Below are 21,250 nucleotides of genomic sequence, written 5' to 3'. Positions count from 1 at the left end.
CAATCAGCTAGGTGCCGAGGTCAGTTCGGCGATTCTGGTGAAGCAAGGTATCCGGTGCGCCGATGACCCACGACTAGTGGTGTCTCGTCGCTGTCTACTCAGTCTAGTCCCCGGCGGTGAATCTAGCTTACGCTGACGGAGAGTTCCCTGGCAAAAAAGGTTTCCCAATATCGATTCTTCTTTGGTTTTCGCTATTTTTCTATCGGAACAACTGGTGGGGTGCCGTGGTCGGTCTGGCGAATCCGCATGGAGCGTGACGTCCGGTTCGCTGCCGTTTTGACGACTCATACTCGGTGCTCTGTTGCAGTCTACTCGACTATCTAGCTTATTCCTACGGAGAGTTCCCTGGCGGTGATTGCTCTCCCGAAACCGTTGCTCGATGTCCATTCCGCTGTAAGACAGCCATGATCTACATCATATTTCTGTTTACTGCGTTCCACGTCTTTATGTCGCTTGTCATTCTGTAGGCTACATTATCCGGGTTGATGTCCGGTCCTCTCGTTTTAAGTAGCTCCCTGCATGTCACTTCAAACCTCGGACATTCAAAGACTCTCCTCGGACATTCAAAGACTTTAAACCTAGGACATTCAATGACGCTCCTGCGTCTCCTCGACGTTCTCACACTCCGAGCACAGTGTTGACGTTGCGTACCCACACCGATGAAGATACTCCTTAAGCAGCCGTGGCTCGGTAGGAGCTGTTTCAGGTGGAAGGTCGTCTCTCCGTGCTTTCTATTGACCCACGTCGACAGGTTTGGATGAGCCGGTAGGTCCACTTTCCTTTCTCCGTATTGTTCCATTCCTGCTGCCACATCACTATCGAATCGATTTTCATCATCTTCCTCACGTTTCTGATGACGTTTCATTGTTTGTAGCATTTGATATCCTCCGTCAGGGTGATGCAGATGGGGATCATCTCGACGATAAGGCATACTGCCTCTGGTATGCAATCGCAACTCGTACGGTGGCACCGTATCATAACGTCCGAGGTCATAACGTCCGAAGGGTGGTGCGTCATAACGTCCGGGACATTACGGATATGCGTCATAAGGTTTCGGACTTTATGACGCACATTTATTTTCGGATTCTATGACGCACCTCTTGTGCGTCACAATGTCTCAGACGTAATGACGCACCCCCTTTTGGGACCTTGTGACCCGGGACGTTGTGACGCAGTGCCTATGCGTCATAACATCAGAAACTATGAGTACGTCATATTATCCCGGGCTTTATGACGCAATACCACTGCGTCATAATATTCCAATATCAGTGTGCGTCATAATGTCCCGGACGTTATGACACGGTGCCCGTACGACCAGCAGTCGAAGTGTCCTGTTCAACTTTTCGCGGTTCCAATTGGTTTTCAGCGCTGCACCGCAAGCAGGAGCCTCATATCGCAGTATCGATGACGAAACACTAGATAATGGACCGAAATTTCGCAGGTGTAATCAACGTGATTGTTAAGGTTGCACAGAGAATGCGCAAAATTCGCAAACGAAAAAAGCAGTTTTTTTTCACACCGTATGTCAGATCTTCATAAAAATCAATCAGCGTATGTAGAATGTTGTTACAGTACTGCTGATTGATTTTTATGAAGATCTGACATACGGTGTGGAAAAAAAACTGCTTTTTTCGTTTGTGAATTTTGCGCATTCTCTGTGCAACCTTAAAGCTCAATCAGTCGTCGATTATCACTCCTAATTGCTTCAGTGCACGCTTCGATGCAATCACATGCCCTTCAACGGTGACCTGTATCCGCTGAACCATTTTGCAGTTGCTGTCCAACAACAAATCCGTCTTGTGGTGAGCTATTTGCAGCTTTACGCGTTCATCCAGCTCTCGATCGCATCTATTGTCTCTGTCACCGACACCTCCATTTCTTCAAGTGTCTCACTCATCACCGTTAGTGACACGTCGTCCACGAAACACACGATGATTTTCACTTTCCTAGACAGCCGCAGTGTTAAGACCCCATCGTACATCCCATTCCAAAGAGTTGGACAGAGAATGGAGCCCTGAGGAACGCCAACTGCGACTCGCATTGCCTTCTGCCCTTTGTTCGTCTGGTATAACAGTGCTCTACTCTGGAAGTAGCTCTTCAGGATCTGGCTCATTCTTTTATGCAACGCTGCGCCATTGGTCTATACGAGGCTGGATGGCCCGGTGACATTCCTGACTTTGGCAGCAACATCAGTTCCTGCACCTTCGTCATTTCGGGGATTACCATTATCTAAAGACTTCAGCAGTAGCATTCTAAACATGTCCGGATATGCCAGGATCGCTGCTTTCAGAGCCACGGTTGGTATTCCATCTGGACCGGTGGTTTTCTTTGATTTTAGTCACATCGACGCCTCTTTGAGCTCGTCGTTAGTCGCATGCCACTCGGCTGTGTTACCTTCTTCTTCCTCGCCGTACGATGTTGGTGACCAGGTAGTTGAATCGTGATTCGGGAAGAGACCCTCAACGATTATCTTTATCTTACCCGGGCATATTTCAGCTGGTGTCGACGGACCCTCATCTTCGTCATGACGACTCAGTACGCGTCCCCCTGGGATTGGCGTTTATTTCTCAGCACAGCTACTCATGGCAATTGACTTTCTAAGCTTGATCTCCCGTTTGAAAGAGTCCCTAGCTTCTCGAAACGTTGCTTGCGCTCCCCTCTCACTCTCCGATCTTGCGCTCTGAGCTCGCCTTTTGGATCTAAGACAAGCAGCGTGTAGCGTACTGAGCTACTCATTTAACCAGTAAGCTGCACGCCGTCTACTGCATGGCCCTAGCTTTCGTGACATTTTAACGTCACTAGCCGTCGAAATCCTTCTTGTTAGATCAGCCGTATCAACGTACTTGATTCCGTTGTTCGCCGAAGTAACTTAACAAAGAGGTTTTCGTTAAAGGCTTTCGTCTTCCACTTTAGCTTACCACCCGTCCTTATCCGTGCTGCAGCAGGGTTCCATTGACCGATGCGGTAGCGAATCGCCTGGTGGTCCCTATGGGGATACTTATCGCACACTCTCTATTCTATGTTCGCCGTCAGTCAAGGACTACAGAATGTGGCGAAATTTCTCTCGGTACCGATATCCGTTTCGTGAAGCAATAAGCTCCCAGCTCCTCGCTTCGCAAGCGATCTTCTCGTTATAGTCCTCGGCGGTTTAGCTAGCCTCTACAACGAGCCGACAGGTAGGTGTCGAGGACTGCTGCCAATTTTCACTACAAGGAAATATTCTCACAAGATAACTTTTGCAAATGAAACTTTGAGAATTTCATTTAAAATATTAGGCATATTTTTGTTTGAAATATTCAATTTTTTCAAATTTCTCCAAAATATTTCGGGGGAAACCTGTGGCACCTTTTGCATAATGAAGATTCACTTGAATGCGAATGCTGCTCAATTTTGCGGTGTCTCTTTGTCGTCGATATTTGGAGCCAATGCTTCGTCCCATTTATTGGGCCGACGGCTAGTCACAGGCTGTGTGCTGTTCGACGTCCCAGTGGCCTTTTTTGGCCCAGTATTTGCTTCGGCTCTTGCTGTTTGCGCACCTTCGCCTACAGAAGGTTTTCGATCCTCTCCTTGCGTATCAGTTTGTGAGCCGCGTACGGTGGGGTGCTTTTGTGTATAGTTCGTAAGACGGGCTGCCACCGATGCACTCGTTACCGTTGCTGCAGGTTTGCTATGATCAGAAGTCCGTCGTGAGGTGCTCCGTGTTGGGTCACCCACAGAAGCATTTATAGTCCATGCTTGCCTAGAATTTCGTCGTTCGGCGAAGACCGGAGTCCCCTCCAACTGGCGCATTCCAGTCTTTCCGAATACATAGTGCGGCTGGTTGTGTTGGGAAGTTATCAGTTTCACTGAAGCCTCATCTACCGCCAACAGGAGCTCTGCCGTTTTAAGGGCCGTAGTTCTTTTCACGACCCTCCAGCATTCTGTGCAGAATTTTTCGATCTGATTCTGTACCACGCGGAGGATGTTCCCATCGAATCTTTCGATGCTTTCGGGGAAATACCTGATGTATAGCGCTTGTTTTGGAATGTGCGACGCTTCAACGGCTTCCATTGAAGCGCCTTCCCCGGGCTTGATTGCAGTTGTGGCATCTTGCATCCTCTTAGCTGTATCTTTGTTTTCATAGATGATTTCCGATACCCTTGTTTGTAGGTGCACTTCCTAAACTTGGGTCTGCTTCTTGACGCTATGGATCAGCGTGCATCGAGTAGCATTCAGCTGTTCATGACTGAGGGTATTCGCAGGGTACCTAACTGGAATAATGGCCATCGAGTACGACTTTGCCATTTCGTTGAAGGTTGGTTTTAGTGTCTTTCTAGAATCCTGACACTTGATCTTTTTCGGTTGCGCTTACTTCCTGCACCCATTATTGTTCGGTACCTCCGTGTCCACCGAACGCTATCGCTTGGATGGTGCATTCCCTATTGGGATTTATGCCAACTCTAGCGCTTCAGCGGGTTTGTGGCCGTTTCTCAGCAGCCACCCCGTTTCTTCGCCGCTCCGCTTAAGTGACGAATTCTTCCTGTTCCTCTCGTTTTATTTTCGGAACCCTCCCTGGCCATTGTCCGATCCTCGCCTCTATCTGTAGAGTTGAGAATGGACGGAGTACAGGACACATCATCATCCAATGAGCCACTATTCAGCAGTTCTTCAAGTTTGCTTTCCGCGCAATCCTTCTCCTCTTCCACCTCCATTGCCACAATCTCATCCAAACTCATGTTTACAGTGTTCTTAGTGTTTTCCGTTTTGTTTTCACGAATTGCTAGGGAGAGAAAGTCGACCCTATCAGAGCCCTGTTTGACAGGGCAAAAATATTGTGGGGTGTGCCGCACAGGCTCCGTGCGCGGCTTTGTATTTGTCAACATTTTGGATCTCAGTCCTAGTTTTGCGTATGGTTGGGGTTCGAAGTGTTGATGCCTCCCCCTGCCATTCATCCCTCGGCACGGGTCACGTCACACCTTGGATTGGGGTATAAATTTTACGGTTCGGGTTTTGGGGCCCGTCCGTTGGCACCCTCTCAGTACACATCCGACGCCGGTCTAACAACCAAATATCAGCGATAGACTCACGTGGCGGCATGAGATAGGAAAATTGTAAATACGATGTTATCTCACCATTCGACGGCACAGGTGTTGTTAGTCACCTCTTACGTCGTGGGGAACAGAAACCCAGTGGATCAATTATTGGCTGAAATACTGTGTGCAGGGTCAATTTTATTTTCTCGTGTTCCACTTGGGACAATTTTTTCAATTCTGCACTTATTGTTGAAATACTCACCACCAGCCCGCTAGGCGGCCATTTTTTCAAGCATACATAAGCCTTTGTAAAAAGCGAAGACTACATATTAAGAAGACTGATATCTCTTTCCTTCTCCCATACAAACAAGAAGCGACAGAGGTTACAGCGCCTCTATTGGAAGAAGGGAGGAAGCTTTATGTAAAAATGTATATGTGTGTGTGTGCATCACTATGGAAAGTACTACCTTTACCCGCAAGTGGCGTTGCTGTTACTGTCTCCGGATTCTGGACAGAGTTGCCAGTCTTCTTGATATGGAGTCTTCGTAAAACGCGAAACAACCCAATATAAAACTATGGGCAGCACGGGGTTATAAGCAGCTAGGTCCATCATAGGTTAAATACCTGTATATTTTTTAAACAAATCTCTGTCAAATCATTCCAAAGCTAGCCTAGAGGTGCTACTACAAAATAAATAAAGTGTTAAGAACTGAAGCAGACTTTATTAGTTTCGTTGAAATTCGAGACATTATGCAATGCTTAATATTAGTAAACTTTGTTGACTTAAAAGCATCCGAGTCATTTTTAGTTTTTTGGGATTTTGTGTTCAGTATGTCTTATTCATTATCTCTTCCTACTCGTATACAGATTGAACCGTTAGAAAATATCAAAAAAAACCTAGACGCCAAGTCCTTTTCGTAGAGATGCTAGTCTGTCATGACCCCGTTTTCCAACTCATGCTTAATATTGTCAGAGTAAAGAATAATCTAACACTAACCGCTTTTACATTCCCAAAAAAAAAGACATAAATGCAGTCCACTAAACAGAACACAAGGAAGTTGTTTCGTGACGCTCTATTGTGCGGAAAAGATGGTCTTAAGATTATCCCCCATTTACGTGTGTAACTGAGAATTACGATGCCTGCAAGATATTGAGAAGAGCAATATCCCAATAATTATCCCGAACGGTTCATTGGTTTTCTTTATAGAAATGGTAGATAATCCCAATCACATGGTAGATTGTTTCATTTTTCACTTTACAGACGCGATTATTCGTCAACTTATAAAGTTTATTCCACATAGTATTTGGACAAAGCCTGTGCCTACCTCTACAGTAATTTTTTCGTCTACAAGTGTTTTCTTACGTCTATGAAAATTCTACTAGGTTATTAATATCTCCACGAATTCGCGTTTTCTTCTAAAATCAAACCGCTGAAAACCTTTTTTCTCGTGTATTTAGTTGTTTTAAACTAATTAAGATGATAAAACAATTAATAGTAAAACTGATGCCAAATATTAAAATAGAATCAAAGATAATCACTTTGTTTAAATTATAAGTTTTTCTTTAATACAGAAAAAAAGGAAAACGTTCCGAAATATCTTGAAAGCTGTTCACCTACCTAGGTTTGTATGAGTCTTACATTAGCTTTCCATTCATGATTGTTAAAAAAATTAAGCTTCCGTAGTTGTGCAACTACGTGCTAGTGATACTTTATATCAAAATACTATTTATGGCGAGAAGTAATAATAGAGTTTAATTATACTAAACGACAAATTAAAGGAGAGAGGGGGTAAGTTATTTACGGTGAAAAAACGCGTTTTCGTGTTTTTTATTGATGACAGAGATCGTTAGTCATTACAGTCAATTTCCATAAAATAATGCAACATTTCCACAATATTATCCTTCATTTTCATTGATGAAAAAATGCGGTGTAATTCAATGTTTTAAAATTTTGCATAGTTCTTCTTTACATTATTCCTCAGGTAACTACAGAGGCTTTTAAAAAATAATATTAATAATATTTTTTCAGACACAAGTTACCTGGTATTTAGCAAATATCACATTTTTGACTTCAATATACCACGAAAAGTTCGAAGATCGTAAAAAGTTAAGAGCTCCCGTAGTTGGCTGGAAAACTATATGAGTAAATACTGTGCGAAATTTCAAAACAGTTTGTCAAGTACATTTTAAGTTATGATGTACTCCGCAAAACAAGTTTGTTTCGCGCGCCTTCGGAAATATACTGTCATTCGTTCAAATTTCAATGTTTTGCAATGAAAAGTTTAGAAAATATTCTTCAAATGTTCGGAAGTTGTAAGGATATTGTATTTATATACTTACGCTCTCTATCATAAAAACAAATTTAAAAAAAAAATGTTCTCCTCTCCTTCCCTTAAGACAAAATAGACACCTCGTAACATATTGTATGTATTGAAGAAAACCCAGGCATTGGAACCGCTAACAAACAAATTAGGTTCCACTCAGCAGAGTAATGACCCTGAAACCAATATCAGATTAGGTTAGACAACACTGCAAGCTAGTGAAAGGAAATCAAATTGTTCATCGTTCCGATCCTGACATTTAAGTATTCAAGTGAAAGTGATTAACAAGTTATATTGGCATAGAACTAGTTTTGCTTGATACCCTAAGCATGCCTAAAGCACCCAAATTGTAACTGATGTTAGCTTTGATTGATGTTGCTTTATTATCTTTTTCAATCTGTTAAACTTTTTATATGTTTGCTTTCCGTTGTCAGTTCTTAAAGCCGTTGAATTGGGGTTACATATATCGTGGTGTTGTTGTTCAGATACTAACATCTTTTCTCTTACTTTTGTCGTCTTTTTTCTAATTTTACCCGAACATCACAGAGTGTCGACGACAAAAAGCCTCGCATTGTGCCATCAAGTGATACCAACGGCCACAACCACAGTGGTGAAACGAAGATCAGCATGCAGGAGGAAACGTACACTTCGTCGCAGGAGGACATTAAAATGCGCTCACAGAAAGAATCAATCCTGAAGCGAATTCCGGAGGGAGCTGAAGCGACAACGGTGCTCGTTGGTGCAGTGGAGTTTCTAGAACAACCAACGATTGCTTTCGTCAGATTGGCAGAAGGTATACCAATGCCTAGTATTACGGAGGTACCGATCCCGGTTCGTTTTCTGTTCGTCCTGTTGGGGCCACAAAATGCAGAGTTGGACTACCACGAGGTGGGACGTTCGATTGCCACTTTGATGTCAAACGAACATTTTCATAGTATTGCGTACAAAGCAGATGACCGAAAAGATCTACTGTCCGCTATCAATGAGTTCTTGGATGACTCGATAGTCCTGCCCCCGGGTAAATGGGAACGACAGTCTTTGCTACCATTTGATGAGCTTAAAGCAAAAAGCGAAATGATCCGCAATAGAAAGAAAAAAGCAATCGACAAACAGATCAAGAGCCAACAGGTGCCGTTGACTAGCGAAGAGGAAAAGAAACTGCTGGCCGCTGCAGATGATAGCGATGGAAAGAAGCCAAAAAAGAATCCGCTAGAGAAAACTAACCGCCCATGGGGAGGTCTCTTCAACGATCTTAAGCGAAGATACCCGATGTACATGAGTGATATTACGGATGGCTTGAACACAGAAACTCTCGCCGCAACTTTGTTTATGTACTTTGCAGCGCTTTCAACGGCGATCACATTCGGTGGTTTATCCTCGGATAAAACTCACAATCTTATTGGTATTTCGGAAACCCTGGTCTCTGCTTCGATAGTCGGAGTAATATTCCACGCATTATGTTGTCAACCTCTGGTTATTATTGGAACTACCGGTCCTTTGCTCTTGTTCGACGAGGCACTAAATCAATTCTGCATTGCAAACAACTACAACTTTCTAACAGTGCGAGTATATGTTGGAATTTGGTTAGCAATAATCGCCTTGTTGGTATCCGCCTTCGAAGGCAGCGTCTACGTACGACTTTTTACACGATTTACTCAAGAAATTTTCTCGGCACTGATTACACTGATCTATCTGGTCGAAACGCTAATGAAACTCATCTACGTATACCGGAGAAACCCGCTGAAAGCCGAATATCGTTATCTGAATATGACAACAGAACCACAACCGTTGTTGGGAGCTGATTCGAACTCAACAATCGACACGTCTGTCAGTATACTAGCAGAAAGTCTGACAGCGATCGCCAATACTACAATGGCCGCCATGACAGGGGTGGATGACAACCTCTTGATTCCATCGGACAGTTTCGGACCAAAGAATCAACCAAACACTGCACTGTTCTGCACAATACTTACATTAGGAACTTTTTCGCTAGCTTATTATCTAAGGTTGTTCAGAAACTCCCACTTTTTGGGACGTAATGCTCGTCGCGCTCTTGGTGATTTCGGTGTGCCAATCTCGATAGCCCTTTTCGTACTCGTCGATTATATGATTCCGCAGGTATTCACCGAGAAGCTCAGCGTACCGGAAGGTATTTCACCAAGCGATGCAACCCGTCGCGGTTGGTTGATTCCTCTTGGAGGTGTTCCTGGCTGGATGCCTTTTGCTGCTGGTGTTCCTGCAATGTTGGTGTACATTCTTGTATTCATGGAAACTCACATTTCCGAACTAATCGTTGACAAACCGGAACGTGGATTGAAGAAAGGATCGGGACTACATGTGGATATAGTGCTACTTTGTTTCCTGAATACGATGTGCGGATTCTTCGGAATGCCATGGCACTGCGCTGCTACTGTCCGTTCGGTTACGCACGTGTCTGCTGTGACGATCATGTCGAGGTAGGTCATCAGTAGAAGTATGTAAAAGACAAACAGTGTCTTATATTATGACCCTTTTCCCACAGAACACATGCTCCAGGTGAATCTCCTCACATCATTGATGTTAAAGAGCAGCGTATTTCGGGATTCATCGTCTCGCTAATGGTAGGGCTGTCAGTCACGATGGCACCAATCCTACGACTTATTCCCATGGCTGTGTTGTTCGGTGTGTTCCTCTACATGGGTATCGCATCGATGAGTGGTGTGCAGTTCTTCGATAGGTAATTGCTTCCTGTTTTGCCTTCTTCGTAATAGAAAAATTTTGAAATTATTTTTGTTCAGTTTTCAATTTTTTATGCTTGTGGTTCATGTTTATATAAATAAATACATAACGAGTTGTGGTGCATTTTCATAAAAAAAATCATTTTCCCTACAGGTTGCGATTGTTCCTTATGCCGGTCAAGCATCATCCGCAGGTACCATACGTCCGGCGAGTGCCCAGCTGGAAGATGCATATATTCACAACGGTTCAGGTTCTTGCTTTGGCCATGCTTTGGGCAGTAAAATCGTCGCCCTACTCGCTGGCCTTCCCGTTCTTTTTAATTCTGATGGTCCCTATCCGAAAGCAACTGGAGAGGCTGTACAGTCCACTGGAACTGCGTGCGGTAAGTTGTGCATTTTACTCGCTGAGGGATAAATTTTGGAAAACGTATGATCGAAAAGAACGATGGATTCATGAATGAATACCTTAGTTACTGGTCAAATAATTCTTGGCGTACGTGTGAGAAATGTATAGCTTCTAAGGGTGGGCGAAACGCGATTCTGATCTATGCGGTACGAAACGAAACGAATAACTCTTCCGTATTCTCTTAACGGTACGAAACGAAACGAAATTTCAATAATAGATGTTGTTCGCAACACGAAATCCTATTTTGACGAAAACATTTGCGAACTCTTGCGAAATTTTTCAAAAATCTTTTAATATAAGGAAAGTTAGTTCTTTTTAATACTTCTGCATAGTAGAATGTGTCCAACTATGCAAAATGTTTGTAACTCATGGTAAGCGATCGGAGATTAAAAAAATATTTTCGAAAATGCGTGACTGCATATTTGTGAAAATAGTCAGGAATTTCCATATACGTTATTAGAGCAATTATCTCTTTTATATTGAGCCCAAGGCTTACTCGGCCAAAGAAGCAATCTAGCAAAAGAAAATTATAACACATTTAGTTTGGGTTCTAGTGAATTCTTAACTGTTACATCTAAGCCTTTTTTGTTTCGATTATATTGGTTTTAACCTCAGTCATTTGCCTCTTTTACATGTTAGAAAAAGTTCAAACCCTATGTTCGGGGTTGGGACACGAGCACAGGTGAATTGTGTTCAAGAACAACTACGTTATTCCCGCCCGGTCTAAGCCTTCATTGAGGCTCAATATTTATTTATTTTAAACGTATGCTCATCAATCTAAATTTAATGATGAAACAAGTATTTGTTTTCAGGTAATAACTGTTAGATTATAAAAAATAAACCCGAAAATTCTACCTTTTCCGCTCATCATAACTCCAAATGCGCAAAATGAAATTTCTTAGGATAAAAAGATTAGGTTTGAAGGCTAGGGGCAGATCACTTGTGATGCATTTTGAAAAATCAGCGAAATTAAATGCATTGCTTTCCATCAAAATAGAAATTCAAAATGTATTTTGCGTTGCGTGCAATGTATTTTGTGTAGCGTGTAAGACGTCAAAACCCTACAAAAACTAGCCCTATATTCAACACAACGTCGAACAAAGTGGATCAGCGTAGCACGATTGTTAAACAAACTTTTGTGCGAGGCAGTTCAAAGTTGATGAAAAAATGGAAATTAAATGCATTTTTTCTAATTTGATGCAAATTTGTTATACATTCTTAGAGTGAACTGCCCCTAATTTGAAGGGCATTTCGTGGAAAATTCCTACTGGAACTTCTATTACAGTTACAAGACCTAGAAATACAGGATCCCCAGCAATTATTTCATCATGTGTTATTCAAAGCTTTTTCGAAGACAGCAAATATGTATCATTCATTATACTCTAGGCCCATTTTAGGTCACTGAGCACAAAAACAAAATTATTTCGTAATATCCTGAGGTTAAAATATATTCGCTCATTCTCACGACAAGCAGTTTATTGCACAGCTTTTTCATCCTTAGTAGGCACGGACCCAACTTTTCACCTTTCAAGAAATTGCGAGAATTTGCTGACAATTCAGTATGGAAGCGTGATAATTTCGCAGCTTCGAACCTCGTGATAAATTAAGTTCAAGAAAAACCATTAATATATTACATTATAGAATTTATTTCCCAACATTATTGCAGTATTTTCATTCTAAGGATCTGTATCTACTCATTTTTGTGAATTTTTGCGAAACCATTAGTTATTCGGCAGTTTTACATTAGGCGCGAAAATATCATCTCATACCGCGAAAGGATGAGATCCAATGCTGTCTTGTCGAGAAAAGTTGGAGCAAACAATGTTACACTGCCGTTATAAGCATATTTGTCCCATGTTCTATGGGATTCCCTATATAAATGGGACAATTATGCGTAGAACGGCAGTACATCGTATGTTTACTTTTTTGTTGCTGGTCGAAGTAGGTGAAATATCGCCTTATTCTGTTCACGAATGTGAAAATTGTAAACTCTGGTAATATCCAATTTCCCAGTCAAAAAAGGAAAGTTGCTGGCTAACGGGAGGCTATTTATCAACTCGGATGCGCTAATTGCCCTTCAATTTGCCAGCAAATTGCTGGCAATTAGGGGGCTATTTCAAATGCAACATTTCAGTCTACTTTCTACTTCTACCCAAGTCAGACGTACAATCGAACCAAGTGAACAAAAACTAGCAACCTCTCGATCTAGTGTGCATTGTCTCGAGAACAAAAGAAACTTTTAATTTATTCTTGCCATCATGAGTAAAGTTGACGAAAAATCTCTGCTCCGACCCAACGCAGCGGTCGTTGACTTTAAATTCTGTTCAATAAGATTGAGTTTTCGTGAAGTGGAATACCTTCTGAAGGTGAAGATGCAGCTTAAGCTCAAGGAGGTTATGTATCTACTGTATCATCATCTTCGTAATGTCGTACTCATATCATTCAACACGTTAGCACAAGCCGAACGTTTCGTTTTGCAGAACAACTTAAAGCACGTGGCTCAAAGTGATAAAGTTGGAGATAAGATTCCCGTGTATATAGAAAAAGACTATGTAGATGTAAAGTTACATGACCTATCACCACGTACCCCTCCTGATCTAATCGCAAAATACATGTCGCAATACGGCGAAGTAGAATCAGTTGCACGTGATACGTGGAGAAATTTCTTCCCGGGTACACCTAACGGTGTTCTTGTGGTGAGGATGCGGAACGAAAAACCTATCCCCTCCCACTTGACTATAAAACTCAAAACCCACGAAGCTACTATTAATCAAACTACGTTATGCACCCATGAGGGGCAAACTCCCACGTGCAAGTATTGTAATCTAACTTCACACCACGGACAACCTTGCGCGGAAGATACAGAGGAGAATGCATCTCTACCGATTGACAACGAATCCACGGTAAACCAACCCAAAAAAGAGTTTTCAATAACAATACCTAAACCACAAACGGTTGCCAAATTTGTGGCAGCTGCTCAGTCCATACTGACAACTGCCAAAGCAGCATCCAGCACCCCAGAAACCACTGTAAGCAACATCGGTGATGAAGATAATAGCAATGACAACGGATTTACATTGGTCACCCGTAAGTGCAAGAAGCAGGAAAGAACATCTGATCGCGAGCACCAAGGCACTTTTAACGATGATGATCTTGATGCGGAGGACAGGAGAGAATTAAATGGTCCCCATGACGCAGTAGGCGAGCCGCGAAAGAAGGTCTCCGCTCGCAATAAAAAGTTGCGCGCACGAGATCCAACGGGCAATCAATAATATTTGTTTTATTTTTTACATATTTAAAACACATAAAAGATCCACGGCTCCGTTAAGCTACCGCTATGAGCCGTGTCAAATAAACGAAATAAATAAAAAAAATGCAACATTTGGGCGACTTGCCACCGTCATTTTGTTGCCGCCCAACCCGCCCTTAAATCGCCCCCAAATCGGCCGCGGAACGCGCAATTTAATCGCCCTTAATTGCCTAATATGAAAATTAAAAATAATGCTTATTTTCGGATTCATTATCTACTCACATATACTTACCAGTATGCTAGGTAATCATCACCAAATTATAGGAAGAATCAATGGTGAAAATGGTATTGCACTTCAAAACTTATCACAATCTGACGTTCATTAAGACTTTAGGTCAGAGATCTTGTTCTACTATAAAGGGCGAACACGAAATTATTGCGACATCGAAAATGTCATGCCAATTTTCATATAATGTTTAAAATCAAACCAAAATTTTAGGGTAGTTTTATACATTTAATTACTTTAAAAATCAAAAGAAAAGTTTATCGATGGAGCCTTGAGTGTAAAATTGAACGCATTTTCGCTTGATGCCCTCCATCAAAGTCTTTACAGTGTCATCCGGTACCAGTTTCTCAGTTTTTTTTTCCATTTTCTTAACATGTCCTTCTCGTCTTTGACTGTCTTTTTGCTCTTCCGAAGTTCCCGCTTCATCATTGCCCAGTACTGCTCCACCGGGCGCAGCTCCGGACAGTTTGGCGGATTCATGTCCTTTGGAACAAAATGGACAGAAATGGCCTCATACCACTCCAGGACACTTTTAGAATAGTGGCATGATGCCAAATCTGGCCAAAATAGCGGAGCTTCGTCGTGCTGCTGCAAGAACGGCAAAAGGCGCTTCTCGAGGCACTCAGATTTGTAGATCTCGCCATTTACTGTGCCCTTTGTCACGAAAGGCTCACTTTTCAGTCCGCAAGAGCAGATGGCCTGCCAAATAAGATATTTGGAGGCGAACTTCGATATTTTCTTCTTCTTAAATTTGTCGTCCACATAGAACTTGCTCTTGCCGGTGAAAAAATCCAACCCCGGAATTTGCTTAAAATCGGCTTTTATATACGTTTCGTAGTCCATCACACAGCATCCATATTTTGTCAGCATCTTCTCGTAGAGCTTCCGTGTCCGAGTTTTAGCCGTCGATAGTTGCCGCTCATCGCGGTTTGGGAAGTTCTGTACCTTGTATGTATGTAGTCCAGCTCTCTTCTTTGCATTCTGGACGTAGCTCTGCGACATGCCGATCTTTTTAGCCAAATCACGGCTTGAGACGTTGGGATGTGCTTTAATCATCCACTTCACCTTTCCCTCCGTCTTTTTGTTCTCCGGTCCCGGTTTTCTTCCAGCTCATTTGCCGTGGTCCAACGTCAACCGCTCCTGGAACCGCTTCAACACTCTGGAGACGGTTGAATGGTGAATGTTCCACATTTTTCCCAACTGCCGGTGCGACAGGTCAGGGAATTCCAGATGTTTGGAAATAATTTGTTCCCTCGACTCGCGTTGGTTCACCTCCATTTTCGTTGAATCGAAAAACACGACTTCGAGTTTGAAAGCATGTAAACAATACACATCAATGAGAAAGTGTGCTAAATTTGGTTGATTTTTACCCAATGGTAAAAAAGTTATGCCCTGTTGAATGTTGAATTGCAATAATTTCGTGTTCGCCCTTTACATACATACGATTCCACAATTTCCCACATTCGTTGACTAAATTAAGTGCACTAGACAAACAAAGTACAAGTGAAAACACACCAATTGTTCAAAAAACAATTTTAAGCTTAAACCAAACATGAACCGCCATGTTTGAAAAACGCGAAAAACAACCAAGTACATTTCAGCCGCCAGAAAATTTGTCTAAGTATTGAAATTGCCTTTAAATCGCATTCGCAAATTGCATTTGTTCTGAGGGCCAATTAGCACAGGCGAGTTGAGTCAAACGTCAAATTTTTTAAATCGCCTGACCATGTTCGTCCGCATTTTTTGACAGGGTTCATACTTCCTTTGGTTTTTGGGCAATATCTCGTGTGAAAATTGCCCGATCAATACAATCACGTTACACATTTTTGGAAAGCGTAGATCTACCCAAAGCTTTTCAAAAAAATCTCGGAAACACTTTCTAAAAAAGTTAAATGTTTTTGTGTTAAGCGACGCCAACTCGATTTTGAAAACTTTTCTCTTAGCTTAGCTTACTCCAAAATTTGTAAGCTAGTGTTACTAAATTTGTAAATTAATCAACCTGGTGCAGATATCTCAATTACCTTTGAATCAGCCGTTAACGCTCAGGGTAGACGACTTTTCTCTGTGCTTTAATTGTATAAAATGAGTAAGCTGTACTTTGAACCAATTTATCATTAGTGCACCATGCGCATGACATATCAGGTAAATCCTTGCTCCGATCAGCTATCGAAATCTGTCCAGTCATCGGTTTTAGGAATTGAGAATAACTCCCGATGCATCGGTATACCTTTCAAGAGATAAATCGTTATCATTTTTGTGTAAAATCGATTTAACCAAGAAACAGTTATACAACTCTAAAATTAATTGAATTTCGATAAATTTCGAAAAGTTTCGTAAACTTTGCGAAACAAACAAAAAACTACAAGGGACAGCCCTATGGGGTTGTACGAATTGCAGACGTAGGACTGCAATACGTGAAATATATAATTTCTTATTACATTTGGATTAATAATTAATCAAACATTTCTTTCTACAGTTCACTTCATGAATCAAACCGCCTTGCTCATCAGGTCATTTTATTTCCAATGAGCGATCGAATCCGATTAAAGAAAGCAGACAGAAAACTGCGATGGAAAACCGAACTAATATCTGGAACTGCCTTAAAATTTTAAAAAGTTTTCTATTGTGTGCGGTAAACAACCAGACCGATGCTTAAAAATCATGTTTTAGACAATAGTCACAGTTCTTGTATAGGACAAGCTTTATAGTTTTATTTTGCGTTATTGTAATTTCCTAAAGTACACATAAATGTAGCGAATGCAGTGGTCTTAATCATATATCGAAGCAAAACATATACAAGAATCTATTACATTATTTTTTGAGTACCAGTGCATCCATTCTTAAATAGGCTTTGTAGTACCTATGTAGTGGTAGAATCAAAGTGGGATAGGTTGAGTGGAAATGAATCTCGTGGAATCAATAAATTGATGAACCACTTTCTTCTATCCATTCGCGTGAATGCTGTGCTAGTACATCGTGTCCGTACACGAATGGAAGATATGCACCAAGCAAAATAAGTCAACGCTGGTGATGATGGGTGGTGCGAAAGAGACAACTAGTACCACGACGCTAGCCTCTGCTACACTGGCTGTGGGAGAATGCAGCGCAGTGCTCTGCTCTGACTGCTGTCCAAGAGGCAACTGCTTGCCCGATCAAATCTGCTCTTTAAAGAGAAGCGTTGCGCGTTAGGTACACAAATCTGTCGTGCCAGACTAGGGAAGCGCAGCCTTCTGTGTGCAAATGCGTGATATTTTAACTATGTTGAACATGATTTAAAATTTTAATGCCATGATATCAAAAATCTTTGGGTTTATCTATTGGAATCTATTCTTAGAAGTATTTCTGAGCGATATGCGCAAAAAAATTGAAAATTTACCGTAAGATGGCTGAATTATAAGCGTTTAAAATTGGACCACTTTTCGTTACATACCATTTGTGTTGAATTTGCAAAGTGTACCCCCATATCGAAAACAAAGACGTAGTCCTACGTCAAAATTCGCAAAATTTCGGCAAAATTTGCGAATTTGAACGAAATTTTTCTTAACATTTCGTTTCGCAAAGTTTGCGAAAAATTTCGTTTCGTTTCGTTTCGTTCCGAAATTTTGCGAAAAAATAAATTTTCGCCCGCCCTTAAGCTTCCATTATCCAAAGCTTTCGCGAAAACTTTCTTACAGTGTGAACAAAATTTGATTCGTATTTAGCTAAGCCGTCTTGTCTTGAAATCTTGAACCGAAAGCTCACGAACCTTCACGATGGTTAGTGAGCTTTCGGTGACACAAAATATCGTCCAGGAACACGACAACAAGCACGAGACAGAGATCGTCGTTACGATCCAGACGGCTAGAAAAAAAAAGAGGGGACGCCTTCCTGAGAAAATGGTGTCAAGTTTTGGAAACTCATTTCTTAACACGGCTATTATTGGCATTGGCGAATAGTTGGACAAATCACATCATTCTTGAATACAATCATTATTGTTTTTTTCTCTGCTAACCTTCAGAGAGCCCATTTTGCCATTCTGTTTTACCATAAAAACCGTGGTGAATCTTTTTGTGTTGTTCCAGTTAGCCAAGTCCAATCTGACAAAACCGATCATAAGACAATAGGTGATCTGTAGTGATTCAGGTGTGTTGGCGATATAAAAAAGCATTTCAGTAGTGTCAACGTACAATTGTGTTGTTTTCTGAGCAAATCCAAACATCAAAATTACAGAAAAACGAAACCGTATTTTGATGCCAGCTTCAAATTTAAATGTTAATTTAATTTCAAATTATGATTGTCAAATAATAATTATCAGAGTTTGTACTCATTTTGCAGCGCCTATTTGTTTTTTGGCGATTCATCAAATTAAATATTTATTAACAAGCAATTTCAACATCTCAATAAATTTTCAAGTAACTTTCACTGATTGCACAACTAGAAATTCTGTTTGAGGTCATAGGGCATTTTTGTGACCTCGATTTTTATATTTAACATTTCAAACGAACAAAATGACAACCTGAGTAACCAGCCTGTTTTCTGACCTCGCACAAAGCAGAAGCAAAAAAAATCGCTACGCTATAGCAGGCTATAGGCACCAGTGAATCAAGCTAGCTATTGTTCTATATCAGTGCACATACAAATTGTATCATTGCCCCGGCTGCGGAGTGAAATGAGTTTGCCAAATGAAACAAAAGTGCCCGTGCTATGGGATAACACGATTTCGATCAACTTTAATAAAACTCGTTTTAGACCCACAGTTCAGGAAGTGGAACAATTAGTTAAAGTGAAAATGGAGCTTTATCTCGCTGAGGTTACGTACATTCAGCTACATCACGTAGAAAACTGTGTTTTGATCACGTTTAGAAGCTTAGCACAGGCCGAAAACTTCATTGCAAAGAACAACATGCAACACGAGGTCGAATTTAAGATCCCCGTGTATATGGAAAACGACATGGTGGACGTGCGTATCCATGATTTGGCCCCACGCACGAAGGAAGATTACATCAAACGAATCATGTCGCAATATGGAAAAGTAGAATCTAATACGAATGACACCCGGAGAAACGTTTTCACCGGCATTCCCAACGGCGTTCGTATTGTGAGGATGCGAGTGACTAAGCAAATACCTTCTTACATGACTATCGAATGCAAATCACCGAAGGATGGCGTGACCTATAAGCAAACAACGCTAATCACATATCCCGGGAAGACCCCAACATGCAAATTCTGTAACCATACCGCCCAGTACGGAAAAACATGCGCCGAAGCAACCAGTCAAAACTCATCTACTACAGCCAACCCTAACAAGCAGCCACCGACACCTTCAGATAAACCAAAAACAACGATCCAATTAACCAATAATGCAGGTACAACGACCACGACAACCGCTCCCAAACTAACAACTAGCGTCGCCAATAAAGAAGCAAATACCGATGAAGACGGATATACAACACTACAACAGCGACCCGTAAGAACAAGAAACAAATAAGAAACAACAAATCTAGAGAAAATTTTCAATAGGACGTAAGTAACAATGAGAGATTCTCTTTGGGGTCTTTCTCTTCTGTTCATTACTCGGCCATTTCAACATTTACTACTCTACTCTTTGCATAATAGTCTAGTAAAAACCGTCGGCTTTCGATATGTACTGGAAAATTAGTGCAAAGTGTTGTAATGACGTCGTAATAAACGAAAGAGAAAGTAAACAAAGAGAGGCTCTCAATGTTACTTACGTCCTATTGAAAATTTTCTCTAGAAATAGAATTCAGAAATATATGAAAGGGTGTGCCTCAACAAACAGATTTTACTCTTCATGAAGTCAGGTTATGTTATGGTCAGATTTAGCCAACAGCCATAAAATACGTTGCGCGAAATGTGTGGTCCATGTCGAAGTCTTAATTCTTAATGATTAAAAGAAATTCTGGGAAGGAAAAACAAACTGAATCTAAGGTGGAATCTAGCTTAACGCAAAACCGAGATATGTAATCCCCAAAAGATTGAAAGCCCCACCCAGATTTATTCACAATACATAGTGTTGTTCTCAATTTTAAAGTGTACACAAAAATATAGAACGCAACACGAACATTTCAAATGCAAAGACTTCAAATAAAAAAATTGTAAAAATTATCGCAAAAATTAATCGTTTTCTCAATTTTATAGAAACATCTATAGCAAAAATCGTGTTGTGAGCTAAATCGATTATCATCGAGAAGACCGAAGGCGAACATGGCGTAGTTGGTAAAGCGATTGCTTTGTACGCAGCTCACCTGGGATCAATTCTCAACCCCGGCCGTAAGGTTACAAATTTTTCTACTGTGAGGAGGCCAATAACCCTAAGACTCAAATTTCAATAATCGAAATAAAAAAATCTAGAAGACAACTCCATGCCATACCGAGTGAATTGAAGTCTCCTCGGTGTCGGAAGGAGTTCCGCAATAACACGCGATAAGTGGCTGGTCCCTACCTAAACCCATCTGGTTGAAATGTTGAGCCACTTGAGATTTTTTGTGTTCCTGTAAGCGTCGTTTGATCTAGAATTACTAAGATCAGAGGCGGTTTTCTAAGGTTTTGTATCAGCACTTCCTCGAGCTGTTATATTAAGCGTATTACAAAGAGAACAATTTTATCCTTATCAAGGAATCTCGTTTCCCTTCAATTTTTAGGTCAGGGGATGTCAGAGTCGCACTTTTGTTGAGCCAACAGATCATAATATTTTGTCGTGGTGAGTGGTGCAGCTCTCATCCGTTTTTGATGCAAGCGAGTGCGTTTGTATTTCGTATGCTTGACTATTTTTAAACAGCATTCAAAAATCTATTTAAAACCGTCTAGTTAATGAAGAGCATTTTTAATGGGCACTATAGTAAGCAAGATTTTTAATGCAGTCCTGTAATGTAGCCGAGTATTATGCCGAAAGCGACTTTAAATAGCATTACAAACAAGTCGGTTATGACGCCGTCGATCTTTACTTTATAGGCTGGAATACAGACAAGGTAGCTATTTATAAAATGATTGTCGTTAGTAATATCATTTGCTTGCTTTAGATAGGATATCACAATGCTGAGATTATTTGAATACTTTTTTCATGACTGAATACTTCTGTGTCAACTCTTAAGAATAGGCGTTTTTTATGCTGGTTCATTTAGACATGGTCATAGAGCCCGACACAAAGTGAAAGGCAAAACCTTGCCGAGGACGCCAGAAGGCTACACTACGGCCCTACTCAATTTGTAACGTGTGCTTCTTGTAATTCTATTTGTCAGGTCGCCTAAAGTAATTATTT

At 41.2% G+C, this 21,250-nt stretch overlaps 1 protein-coding gene across 5 annotated transcripts in view; it reads left to right on the top strand.

The window, feature by feature from the left end:
- The window catches only part of LOC131690253 (anion exchange protein 3), a 198,635-nt gene that overhangs the window by 174,911 nt on the left and 2,474 nt on the right, over positions 1-21,250 (top strand). For all 5 annotated transcript variants that reach the window (XM_058975856.1, XM_058975852.1, XM_058975853.1 and 2 more), the window contains 3 exons: positions 7,880-9,789; positions 9,855-10,049; positions 10,205-10,433. In XM_058975856.1, the coding sequence (XP_058831839.1) occupies positions 7,880-9,789; positions 9,855-10,049; positions 10,205-10,433 (2,334 nt within the window). The remainder of the gene's footprint in view (positions 1-7,879; positions 9,790-9,854; positions 10,050-10,204; positions 10,434-21,250) is intronic.

This window comes from Topomyia yanbarensis, chromosome 3 (genome assembly GCF_030247195.1).
Source record: "Topomyia yanbarensis strain Yona2022 chromosome 3, ASM3024719v1, whole genome shotgun sequence".
NCBI classification, from domain to species: Eukaryota; Metazoa; Arthropoda; class Insecta; order Diptera; family Culicidae; genus Topomyia; species Topomyia yanbarensis.
This window is presented reverse-complemented; position numbering and strand designations above follow the sequence as displayed.